The 12,912-nt window shown below is 41.2% G+C and overlaps 1 protein-coding gene across 1 annotated transcript; it reads left to right on the forward strand.

Annotated features, from left to right (window-relative positions):
* Positions 1-7,350, forward strand: ankk1 (ankyrin repeat and kinase domain containing 1). The gene is made up of 9 exons (XM_037076693.1): positions 1-185; positions 765-1,047; positions 1,183-1,334; positions 1,700-1,749; positions 2,051-2,206; positions 3,200-3,324; positions 4,480-4,513; positions 4,964-5,204; positions 5,309-7,350. Exons 1-9 carry the CDS (start codon positions 1-3, stop codon positions 6,339-6,341), a joined length of 2,259 nt encoding a protein of 752 aa, XP_036932588.1. The 3' UTR covers positions 6,342-7,350.
* The last annotated feature ends 5,562 nt before the right edge of the window (positions 7,351-12,912 follow it).

Raw genomic sequence — 12,912 nt, forward strand, 5'->3', positions numbered from 1 at the left:
ATGGATTGCCTAGCCGGATCCCCTGGGAAGTTCAGGAACTTCAGGAAGGACGACTTTGAGGCTGACTGGATTAAGTTGGCAGAATGCAGATTTGGTCAAGTGTACCAGGTCAAGCTGAAGGTCTGGCGGGAAAAATGTGCACTGAAGAGCTTCAACACAACTTTGTGTGCAAAAAACTTTTACAGGTAGGACTTACATCATGTTAACTAGCACAACAAAACCTGCTGTCAGAAACAGGCAACCGTCTGAATTTAATGCAGTGTTTTAGTATACTGGCACAGCTGTGTGCTTAATATTGGGATCTTGTGGTTTTTACTGGTCACCAGAATAAATGTGGTAATGCTGAAATTTGAATTTTCCATTTTGACAACTTCAACTATATCTGGTTAGGTGTAGGCATAAAAAAACACTTGGTTAGGTTTAGGAAAAATCATATTTTTACATTAAAATACCTGATTTTGTTGCCACAAACACGGCTGAAGATGTCACTATGGCTCGTTGAAAACACCCGCTCTCTGTCGCCGCAGACATGGCTGGATATTGTTTTTATGTCACCTAAAAAAGAAATCCAGTGGTTTCAAACTTGCACATTTTGTAACACAGTCGTGAACTGTGGTCGCTGGCTTGGCAACCTAGATGCAGCTCCATAATATACGTTATCAGAATGTGATACAACTGCCAGCTTTTCATTCTGGTGACCCTGCTGGGTTTAAAATACCTATTTAAAACCCTCAGCCCATTCACTGACCATGATTTTTTCACAGGAAAGTAATGGACGAGGCGTCAGACCTAGCCAAAGTGAATTTCAAGTACATCGTGTCTGTCTACGGATTGTGCAGCGAAGCGACTGGCGTGGTGATGGAGTACATGAGTAATGGATCGTTGAACAATCTCCTCGCCAGTCACACTTTAATGTGGCCAAAGAAGTTCCAGATGATTCATGAGACGTCCATGGGCATGAATTTCCTCCACAGCATGAAACCTCCACTGCTCCATCTTAACCTCAAGACATCCAACATCCTGCTAGACGATCATCTCCATGTCAAGGTCAGTGAGACTCAGTGGAAAAAGTTTCATGTTTACAGATGCTCAGGGCGATCTCTGGACGTTTCAGAGGTCTACAGAGCAACATATGCTAATTATGCACCACTCTGGGACTCTGGACTTGCTTTTCCTGCTAAGATTTCAGATTTCGGTTTAATTCACCGGGAAGAGGGCATGAGCGAGAACTTGTTCATGGAGAGTCTGACAGCAAGAGGGAACACAAGTTACATTCCTCCAGAGACATTCACTCAGTGCCCCGATCCTCCAGGAACTTCCTTTGATGTTTACAGGTGACTTGGCATCTTTGAAATTGCACCATTGACGTTGCTGCTGTTTTTTTTCTGACTCGGTACACAATCCAGAACTCACACAGTGTAACCTTGCTCTCCACTGTATACGTTTTGCTCTCTTACAGGCCACTGGCTCTGACATTCTTTATGTATTTCTCATGTCTCACTCACTCTCTTTACCCTTCAGTATTCTTTGGTTTTCTTTTATATCAAAAGGTATTACGTTTCTCTAGAGAAGAAAAAAAAAAAGTGTCTTCTTTTATTTCAGTGCCTTTTATATGGGAGAGGGACAGAGTTCACTGATTGCATGATATGAGGAAGTGAACAAAAGGACTGAAGTGTTTCTCTGCTTTGATCATTCACAGCTTTGGCATTGTGATTTGGGAGATTCTGACACAACAGAAACCGTATGCAGGTAGGACCTCATTCAGTCGAAAGGCATTACACCTTCACGTTTAATACACTTTTCAGGTATTTTAACACATCTTTCAAGCTACTTGAAGGCATTTGTCTTAATGCAAGTCAGTCTCCTATTAATTATCAGTTGAAAAAACAATTTCTTGCTGCAAATGTATTTTTTGATGCACGCTGAAAAAATCAAATAAGATAAAATCCCTTTAACTGTGCAATGTGTTGTAAATAAGCATAAAATTAAGTGATGATATGTGTTGATCTATAAAGAAACCATGTGCCTGACATGTGATTTGTGGTCCCAGGGTGCAGCATGACCACAGTGATCTTACAGGTGTCACATGGGAAGAGACCCTGTGTGCAAATTATAGCTGATCGGAAGCCCCATGAGTGTGACCAGATGATCAGCATCATGCAGCAGTGCTGGGACCAGGACCCCGGGAAGAGGCCACCTTTCTCAGGTCTCCCCAGCTCTTTTTGCCTCTTATTGTTGATGAGATTTTAACAAGACATGGCTCCTCTCAAAAAATGGCAAAATCACAGTCTAGCGAACATTCGTACGTGACACACATGTAAATGCAACATCTCCTTTTGTTCTCTACACTCACAGAATTACATTGTTACTCCAGCATCCTGGGGTAGTGACATACCAGAATTGTTAAGGTGTGTTTGCACAAAGACCGGTTTAATTATTATACCACCAGTTTGCCCTGAAGATGTGAAAAAATACATTTGGGAAATTATCAGAGGGAGCACATTATCTTTGCTTCATCCACAGACAGATGATGTCCAATTTGTTGCATTGTCTGATGTTGTGTTTAATTGCTCTCATTATTCTAATGTCTAATTAAAGCAATATTTGAGCTCAAAATGAAGCTATTCAGTAACAATATTTAGTGATTTTCCGTTGATGAGAATGTCAACAAATTGTCAAGCTTTTTTTTTTGTTTGTTGGTGTTTTATCACATAAAAACCAAAAAGTAAAAATTCTCACAGAGATAGATGTTTTCGAAAAACAGACAAAGCAATTCATCCTTTCAGGCTTGTGTGTCATTATCAAGTCAACAGATAACGAGCTCACAGAGAACAGATTTTACTGCATCCAGTGTTTGAGCTAAAAATTTACACCAGAGGAAATGGGTCAGCCCTGGTTAGACAAGCACTTACTATACGTCTTGAGATGTCATGCTAATGAATACAAATGAGTTATTTGTTTATTCGTCAGCCGCAGTGATCCCAATTTGTGTGTTTTTTGTTGATGAAAAACACACTTGTGTTACGGCGTCTATGAAATAATTGACCTGTAATTCATGCCTGACCATTCTCTCTCTGGAGTGATGCAATTATGAGACGATCCCACTTAGACTTGTTTGTGTTGCGAATCCATAGGAACACTTTCATTTGGTGAGACAGATTCAGCGCAGTCCTTTGCTTGACTGCTGTTTTCTTTGCAGATACTGTTAGGAAAACGGAGGCTCTGAGTGAAGTCCTGAAGATCGCAGGATCAATCAAATGTCACGGAAATGGTGACAAGGAAGACACATCAAAATATCCCTGGCTAGTTTCCCCAGTAAACAAGGTTAGTTCTGCTCGGGTGGGAGTGTGGGAAAGGGTAATGCTGCTGACACCAAAAAAAAAAAAAAAAAAGTACATTCACATGAGTAACGCACGGAATCATTGCCCTGGAAGTTGATATGGTGACCTTGTTAGCAAACAGCTGTCTGTTTACACAAATTCATCAGTTATGGAGCAACATTAGCATGCATTTGAAGTCTTGAATCTTTGTATGTCTGCTGTTTGATTCTGAGCAGGTAGTGTCTTTATTGGGGCATCTTAGCTGAAAACAACTAACTGCTGCAGAAAAAAATGGAGCAATGAGAGCAGCGAAATTCAGCCGAGAACAGTAAAGTAAATTCACTTTATTGTTTCAAGGGGGTGCTGCAGTTTCAGGTGATGACTGCAGGTTCATCACTACATACAACATCTTTACACAATACCACTTGATACATTGTTAGTTAAAAAAAAAAATCTAATATAGCCTCTTTAATGTAATTGCTACTATTAGCATGCTTTTAATACCCATATTTATTATTTGTATTTGTAAATAAAAGTTTACTGCCGCATTTTTTATAATTACATGTTAATTTTGTTAAATATTATGTTAATATGTATATAGGAGTCTATTCTACTTCTTACCTTTTTAATTATGTTATTTATTTTAAACTATTGTTATTGTTTTTTTCGTAATATTCTCTCCTTTGGCTGCTGTGGCAAACAAATTTCCCCATTTGCGGGACAATAAAGGAATATTGATTCTGATTACAAATATGCTGATGTTCCACATGTATGATGTTTATAATGCTCCTGATCTTTGTTTGGTGCCATATCGTTGTTGCTCATTAGCACTAAACAAAGTACAACTGAGGGTGACAGGAATGTCACTTGTTTCGTGCTCAGTGAAAATCCTCATGGCACCATAGATATCTGTCCTAAATGTCATGGCATTTCTCGCTGCGACCGTGGCTTAAAAAGAGTACACAAGATATTAAACAAGATTAAATATAACGTACTTAGCTTATAACACAGCAGTTGTTTAAGTGTCACGTCATTCATACCCTTGAACACCATGCCGGCATTGTGACCTACGCATGTGCTTATTAACCACTTGTGATGATTGATGTTGCAGCTAATGACTTTTGTAGTATTCCCTTTCTTTCTTTATTTTCCATTTCAGATTGCTTTGCCTGAGATGTCTGACCTTCCCTCAGGTAAACACATGGGTAGGGAAATCATACTCGGTGCAGTACAAAGCCTGGAGGGCTGACATTTAAAAAAGTGCTATTTACAGTCCTGTCACATTTTTAATATTACCTTTAGTACTGAATAGCAGAAGTGGAGAATAAAGACACATTCATGCAGCCTCGTAGATCCTTTATCTCTGAGATGTTGAGTAGATTATAGACCATATTTATTGATCCTTTCAGTGCCATTCCTCATTAAAATATGAATGTATACTCTAGGTGCTTTCGTTCAAAGGCTAAGGTCCTTGGTGAGCGTTTTAATTATTAACTGAGCTCCGCTGTATCCAAACAGCTGCACCATTTGCATTCATGTACACAAAAACTGCAAAAGTCTTAAAACGTTCCTGTGACACGCTATCATCATCGCTCATGCAGCTCTTTAATTCTCATATAATGCCCTTTGCTTTCGTTTAACAGGTCACCAAAATGACAATGACGGTGTCCTCGCCCTGCTGTCGAGAAAGGACTTTGGTAGTTTCAGACAATCTGTGAGAAGGGAGCACGTACAGACACAGTATGCAGATGAAAAGAGCCTCCTCCACTTTACGGTGGCTAGCAGGGATACGGAGAGTGTCAAGCATGTGCTGAATCTGGGTGCTGAGGTCAACTGCACGACTGCCAGAGGTTACACTCCTCTTATCATTGCTGTTCTGCACAGGTCTGTAGAAAAATACTAAACTCTTGTAAAAAAGTTTTTTGATAATGTCTGCAGCTCTAAGGTGAGCTAAAGATTTGAAACTGAATGAAGCTTCCTCTCTTCAGGCTTCATGACATCATCGCTTTGCTACTGGAACACGGAGCTGCCACCAGCCAGGGCGATGAGGACCAGTGGACAGCGCTCCATTTCGCCGCTCAGAACGGCGATGACAGGACCGTCCGTCTCCTGTTGGACAAAGAAGCCGAGGCGGATGCCCGGGAAAAAGCCGGTTGGACGCCCCTCCACCTGGCCTGCCAGAACGGCCATGAAACAGTGGTGCGCCTGCTGCTTTCACGGCTGTCGGAGGAAGCAGTCGGAGAACGCGAAGAGCAAGGGAGGACGCCCCTCCACCTAGCATCCGCCTACGGGCATCTGAACATTGCCAAGCTCCTCCTCTCTCAGGGAGCTGATCCTAATGCTGCAGACTGCTCCCTCGCCACCGCTCTTCACTTATCAGCTGCGGAGGGTCACAACAGAGTTGTCAGACTGTTGCTGAAGAGTGAGGTGAATACTGACACCGCAGACAGCAGAGGAAACACTCCACTACACCTGGCTGCTCTGAAGGGTCACACAGGCATATGCAGGCAGCTGTTGTCTAACGGGGCCAGCCCGGATTCCAAGACCCTCCAAGGCTGGACTCCCATGCACCTGGCTGCCCTAAAGGGACACGAAGCCACGGTGGTCCAGCTGGAGAGTCAGGGCGGTTGCGTGAATGCCAGAGGTGAGAACGGTTGGACTCCGCTCCACCTCGCCTGCCACCAGAGTGAGCCGGAGGTGGTGGCAAAGCTCCTGGCATCCAAGGCCGAGCCCAATGTGTCAGAAGACAGTGAAGGATGGACGCCATTACATGTCGCATGTACCAGTGTCAGTTTCCCAAGTGTCCTCCACTTAATATCGCATCATGCTGATGTGAATGCAGTAAACTCAGGAAATGCAACACCTCTACATCTGGCTGCCCAGCATGGCTGTTTGCCCATTGTAAAGGCTCTGCTGCTCAATGGAGCGGACAGGACTCTGCTGGACTCTTCTGGATCCACAGCTCTGAGTGTGGCCCAGAGGTGGGGAAAACAAGAAATAGTGCAACTTCTGGAGAAGTAGTTTTAATAGAGGTTGAAGGTTTTGTCATTTATTTTGAAACATTTTTACTGCTTTTTATACCTCTAGTTAGTTATCTATTAGTTACTAACCTGCGTTTTATTTTCTCAGCACTTGTAGACTGTGAAACAACGAAAAAGTTGAATATATACTTTTTAAAGGAAAGCTCTGGGTATCAATTTGAAGCAATTCACATGTATTAATCACTTTTTTACTGGCCATATTTGAGCAGACTGTAAGGTGACGGGAAAAATTCTGCCTTCCCTGTCTCTCCTGGTTGCCTATACATGCCTGGGTTTGGGTCAGTTTTTCCATAATTCTGCACAATACAAAAGTTACACCGAGCCCTTTCAAATTATGATCAGTAAAAAGGAGTACAACAAATTCTCTATCTGTCAAGAATACTTAGCAAAACTGTGGATTTTATTTTTGCCTAGGTTTTCATACATTTATTTCAGAATTTGGATGATTTCCCACATTTTGTTTCACCAACAAAGAGCAGAACTCTTCTGCTGGTATTACTTTGCTGTAAACTATGGCAGACAGACCACTCAAAGTATTACCATTTTCCACTTCCAAATCAGGCATTTATTATCAAGAAATGAATAACAAAAAAGTCGGTGGTATCCTTCAGGGATGTTTTAGTGAAGGTCAGGACCAGGTGAGGGCCCTTATGGGCACAAAACATGTATTGATTCTTCTCTTTGAATCACCCTTCTCCGCATGCTTTCCCGCATAAATGGAGTTAATGCTGCTGACGCATATAGATGGTAATGAAAATATAAAAAGAGCTGCTGTTATAATGACATATGAGGGCATTCATTGGATTACACCTGTCAGACTCTATGAGGGTGTTGTGTGTCTAATAGTGGTAATAATATGGATGACAACAGAACTAGTGGGTGACTGTCACTGGCATTATTTAGATGCATCTATTCAGCTCGCCCAGCTCTAAATACATATGTGCTATATGACAAGGCGAGGTAACTGATTATCAGTCATTCCCTGCAGACTGGGGCCCATGCCACACTCATTTGCCACACTGACACCTTATTATATTGAAATTAAATGCATGGATTCAGGAGCTGTATTGACCTGCGGATTCACAAGCTTTCCACAGGAGCCACAGGAGACTGACCGACTGTGTTGAGCTGAATCACATTACTGTACATGAACAGAGCAGAGCTGAGTTGGACTAAGAATGTCTGCTGTGTTATTTTTAAATGGTAATCTTATTCCAAAACTTCTTCTTCTTGTGTTTTTTTTTTTTTTTTTTTCATAAAGTTTGACCCTGAGCACATTAGGGGATGTCTGTTAGCTCGGCTTTTGAATGTCTGTCAACACTGAACCATCCATCCATTCAGTTCTAATCCTGGGGGGATTAGACGTGTCAGCAAAGGCATACTGTGTGTTGGAGGTTTAAGGTTCACTGAAATTACACTTTCCTGTTGCTGTTCACCTGACTGTGTTTGACCAGTCTGATGACAAACAAATTCTTAAAAATCACACACTTGAATGAGGGCATACGAATCTTCTCCCTAATGTGTCGGATTTGGGTTTTGAACTAAAGAGAAGAGTTACCAAATTAATAATCCCTAAAATGGCTCCCACTGCTTCACCTTGATAAACATTTTTTCTAGAACATGTAAATATACTAATATCTTTATTTCATAAGTTTCACTGCTGGACAGGTGTCTCCTACTTTTCTCAGTTTATGTGGAGAAGGATTCAAGTTGCTAGATTCAGCCCAGTCATTGCACTAAAATCTTTACGTTTCTGCAAACTATGTGTAGCTTCAAATTTGGTATTGTGATATTGACCATAACTGCGGCATTAAAACATGAAATATTGATATGGTGTTAATAATGCACATCTCGTAAAATTCTGCGAATAGTCAAGAAAAGATGTCATTCAAAAAACACTCAGCCAAAACACGTTTTCATAACCCTGACCATGTGGTTTTTGTGCCTAAACCTAAGCAGACCATAACCATTGTGACAACATAAAACAGCTGCTGGAACTGGAAAGCTGCAACATAAAGAAATTTGCACTTTCACCATATCCTTGATTTGCAGATATGCTAACGTTTATTCTGGCGATTGGGTCGCTGCATCACATTCGTGTGCGCTGAATGTGAGGTCACAAATCACGCTCATAGGTCTGCCTCCTAAAATCAGTTTTTTAATGAGCTCAGAGAAAATGTACACCCTCAGCAGTGAATGCGAAAACTGCCTTCTAGTGCGAAACTCTGCACATAAATCACGATATAGAAGCTCGAACATTCGATTGCAGGAGAAAGAAGAAAAACACATTTTTGACTGTAGAGAGACTTTAAAAATGTTAGAATTACACATTTTCACCAGCCTGGACTCCTGAAACCTTACTGTACACTATAAACTGCACACTACAGGGGTTTTACTTTAAAAAAAAGTAGCCACAGGAAGTATATGCTTCAGAAGTTTCACTGCTCCCACACACCTGATTCAGTGGAATGGGTCTTTATCTGACTTAAGCAGAGCTCTATGATGACTGGATCACTTGAATCATGTGTTTGGGGCAGGGAAACATCTAAAACATGCAGGGCAGCGATCCCTGCAGCATTAAAGAACAACACTGCTAGAGTATCATGTTCTGGCTGCCTTTCCCCCTCTCTGATACTTGTGTTCATTTTTTTTTGACTTATTTTTTTTGACAGCTATCAGGAAGCTGCACTCACTTGCAAAAGCCCATATGCAAAACCGTGATTTATAACAGCACATGGTTTGTATCAGGATCCCGACAACGGAAAGTATCTGCTGACCCTGCTCCCGGTGTAATTTATCCTCTAGAGTTTGAGATGCATCTATCACATTATGAAAAAAGGATCCTGGAGAGGACCGTGTGTTCCAGATTGGGTCGGATGATTTATAGTTTGAAATCTCCTTTTTACTGCAGCAACTCGCATTTGAAAATTTATGAGGCCTTCTGTGTTTTAAAAATTGGAAGCGAAACACATTTGTGTGATTGTTATCTAACAGTCTGATGACAGTGGAACAGATGGGAACGACAAACATCTGTGGAATCCACATATCCTTGTCATTGTCTAACCGGTCGAACAGCGTTTTTGTCCTTCCAACATTCAGATTAAACCTTTGTGTTTAACTATACCGTTGTTCTGATGCACGTTCTTGAAAAATTAAACTCACTTTCCCTGGAACATCTAATCAGGCCTGCCTAAATCAATGGCGCTGCCCCAACCTTTTTACACATACGGTGACACATCGGATACCTTCTATCAGCCGGTAATTGGGTTTGCAGGCACCTAAACTAATTTCATTTTCTAACAGGGAGACAAGCAGGAAGAAGATAATGTCATGAAAGTTGGCCTCACCACAAACACCAAGGGCTGAGGAAAGACAGAAGAGGGCTGCTCTGTGGTTCTTAGGCATAGTACAGGCGCAGATACAAGATAAGCATTGAACACACCAAAACATTGGTTTATTTTTCTCGCTTTAATATTTCAAATGTAAAAATAAGCCTGTAGATGACCTGTTGCTGCCTCTATTAGCTGGAAAACACAATGGGTCCTTAGCATATAGTCTTACATGGTCCAAGTTCAAATTAGATAACAATATAATTGGAAATGAACAATTAACACCTTCTGTTTCTGAGGAAATACTCAGACTCCTGGCAAAAAACCCATTTTATGACCTCCTCTGTCTGAGAGTAACATGGGCAAAAACTCATTATAGTTCTTTATTTCCTGTATGCATATCAAGTAGTCAAACACAAGTGTTTATGTGGGAAAAACAGGCTATTCAAAGAGCAAAGAGGCAAACCAACTTTAGGGCTTCAGAAACTGTTAAACTATATACTACTGTATTTGAAATCTCATTGTTTGAGGCCGGCGTGTAACAGACTTACAGCAGGGAGAAAGAAGAGCATGGGTCACTGGTCTATACGATCCCTCACTGACTGTTGTAGGCTCATGAAATGCTGTGTTTTCGACTAAATATGTTACTGAGATAAAAGTAGTTTTGTGACTCCTCAAAGTAAAGATGCTGGCTGATCCTGCTCTCTTGTCTATGTTTCCTGCTATGCAATAATACCAACTTGAAGTCTTCCCCTACTAATTGCATTAACCGTCTCCAAAGGATTAAAGAAGACAGCTCAGCATGTTGTATTTCCACCTATACTAATCACAAAATGGGTTGCTGCATTCAAGGTCTCTTAAGGCTTTGTTACAAAACTCATCGGGAGCAATTTGCATGCATAATAGTTCTCAACAATTTTGATGAGATTGTCTGGATATGGGCCTGCTATGGATGAACAGTTTAATCTCCTTTTCTGATGTTACCTAAACCCCCATATACAGTGTTCAGCCTCTGTACACAGATGTTGTGTTGCATAAAGACATTATGTAGTTGCACCCAGGCCCGTGAGACACTGTTAAAAAGGTCTGCCTGACATTCCCAACGCTCATCTTAATGATAGGATGTAATCTGGCTACTTACCGGTATATTTAGTTTCTCAGAGGAGAGCCATTACATGCTTTCTGAAAAGCCCCTCTTAACAGGGGGGTTAAACTCACCGCTGAGCTGCACCCCTGCGGTGTTAAGCAGCTTCAGTCTGGACTGATGCAGCTGTGTCTTTTTGATGCAGGTGTGCCTCCTCAGCAGGGCCAGGCAGGCATCTCGGCAGGCATCTCTGGTCCTTGCCACAGTAACTGATTGAGTGATGTCTCCCAAGGGCTGTTTTTTTTTTTTTTTTTTTTTCAGAGTGATGATATGGAAAACATTTTTCGCCACCGCTGTCATCTCTTAGCGACCTCTCACTCTAGGAATGGAAAAACACCACCGGTTAGTCCCTCTCTAAATCCCAAAGGTTGTTGCTAGCTGTTGTGCAAAGTGACTGCCTTATTTTCACCTCAGCGAACCTTCACTTACTGAGTGCTTGAGATGCTCTGTAAATTACTTTCTCCTCACTTTGAATGGAAACCTACACAAAGAAACGGCACACGCCGGCTCCATAAAGATTAGCCTGGAGCATTTTTAAAATGATAATCTGTTCCTATACTGCACAATGTTTTTTTTCTTGAAGTCATTGAACTCCTCCAATTGCATGGCCTTGTTTTCTCCAGTGCATTCTTATTATCCCTACAGCACACTCTCCTTGGTGTTGTCATGTTCCTGCAAAGTGATTAATGGAGTATCTCAGCCCTATCTCCATAGCACAAAGTACAAAGCCCAAGCACCCCCCTTCAAACACACACACATACACACCCACACATGCGCGCATGCACGCACACACGCACACACGCATGCACGCACGCACACACGACAAAGTAACTTTACACCGTTTGAATACCATGTACTGTACACTTGACACGGAGTAGCAGTGTTGCATACTTGGGAGGATCTCTACTCTTGTAAGGCAAGCAATTTAATTTCATCCATCACGCCCATCTTTCTCTCCTTTATTTTATCTTTCACGCTGAAATCATCTCATTTAGATCTTTCATGAAAAAGTAATCCTTAATGAATGTGAAGGCATTAACTTTTTTTTTTGTGGCTCAAAGAATAATAAATGGTGGAATTAATTAAAGGCAATTTTCAACTACTTCTTCGATGCTGGGCTTGCACTCCATCTGCATCCATGATGATAAGCAGCCTTTTGATTGCTGCTACCAAGTAGAAGTGTAATTTACATAAAATGAGACACATCCTGCTCACTTTTCTCACTCTCAAATGCCCTGTTTAAGCTCCTGTCTACTCTGATTGGTCAGCTCACACGCCTGACCCAGAATCCCTAACGACAACAACAACAACAACAACAACAACAACAACAACAACAACAACAACAACAACAACAACAACAACAACAGAGCAGCTGTGCTGAATCAATTCTTACATGCCAAACTAGCTGCCAGGTATAAAGTATGTAAATGTCTGACATGATGATGTAGTGTGATGTCACAAAGTTGCAGAATTAAAGGTGAGACTAGTGACGAGTCATTTGAGGAGCAGTGTTTTCTGTGGGAGACAAGAGCTCCTGTTGGTGCTTCAAGACCTTTTACATGCACAGGCACTGAGATCACACACTGAAGGAAAGGAAAAAAAGAGAAAGCACACGTCTCGTTTATTAAGAATAGAAATACAGCCTTACGTCATGAAAATATAAAACTATACATCTATATAAACACATCCATCCATATATTCATGCTCACACATAAAAGCAAATACATGCATACACTTAAATCCAAACCGGCGTACATTTTAAAAAAGAATACCATAAATCATAAACAGACAACACAAACATACTAAAAAGATTTGAAATTTTTTTTAATCAATCACACACAAGCAAACAACTGGCTGTTTTATGGTGACAAATAATAGTGTGTATCTGTACCAATCAGGCAAAGCAAAAGAGTTTATGGATGTGCAGCACTGTCTCTGTGCAGTTTCACATACTGTACTGTAATTTTTTTAGTTGCTTGTGCTCTGTCTCAAAGGCTCTACATGTTTTGCCATAAGCAACTAAAATAATAGTCTCTGCAACATCGATGCACTTGCATGTTTTAAGCTTGCGGGCTTAA

The sequence above is a fragment of the Acanthopagrus latus genome, chromosome 2 (genome assembly GCF_904848185.1).
Source record: "Acanthopagrus latus isolate v.2019 chromosome 2, fAcaLat1.1, whole genome shotgun sequence".
NCBI classification, from domain to species: domain Eukaryota; kingdom Metazoa; phylum Chordata; class Actinopteri; order Spariformes; family Sparidae; genus Acanthopagrus; species Acanthopagrus latus.

Coding starts and splice junctions, on each gene's coding strand:
- ankk1 (XM_037076693.1), top strand. CDS start 1: ATGGATTGCCTAGCCGGATCCCCTGGGAAGTTCAGGAACTTCAGGAAG. Junction 4,514..4,963: donor GATGTCTGACCTTCCCTCAG/GTAAACACATGG, acceptor TTCGTTTAACAG/GTCACCAAAATGACAATGAC. Junction 5,205..5,308: donor ATCATTGCTGTTCTGCACAG/GTCTGTAGAAAA, acceptor TCCTCTCTTCAG/GCTTCATGACATCATCGCTT.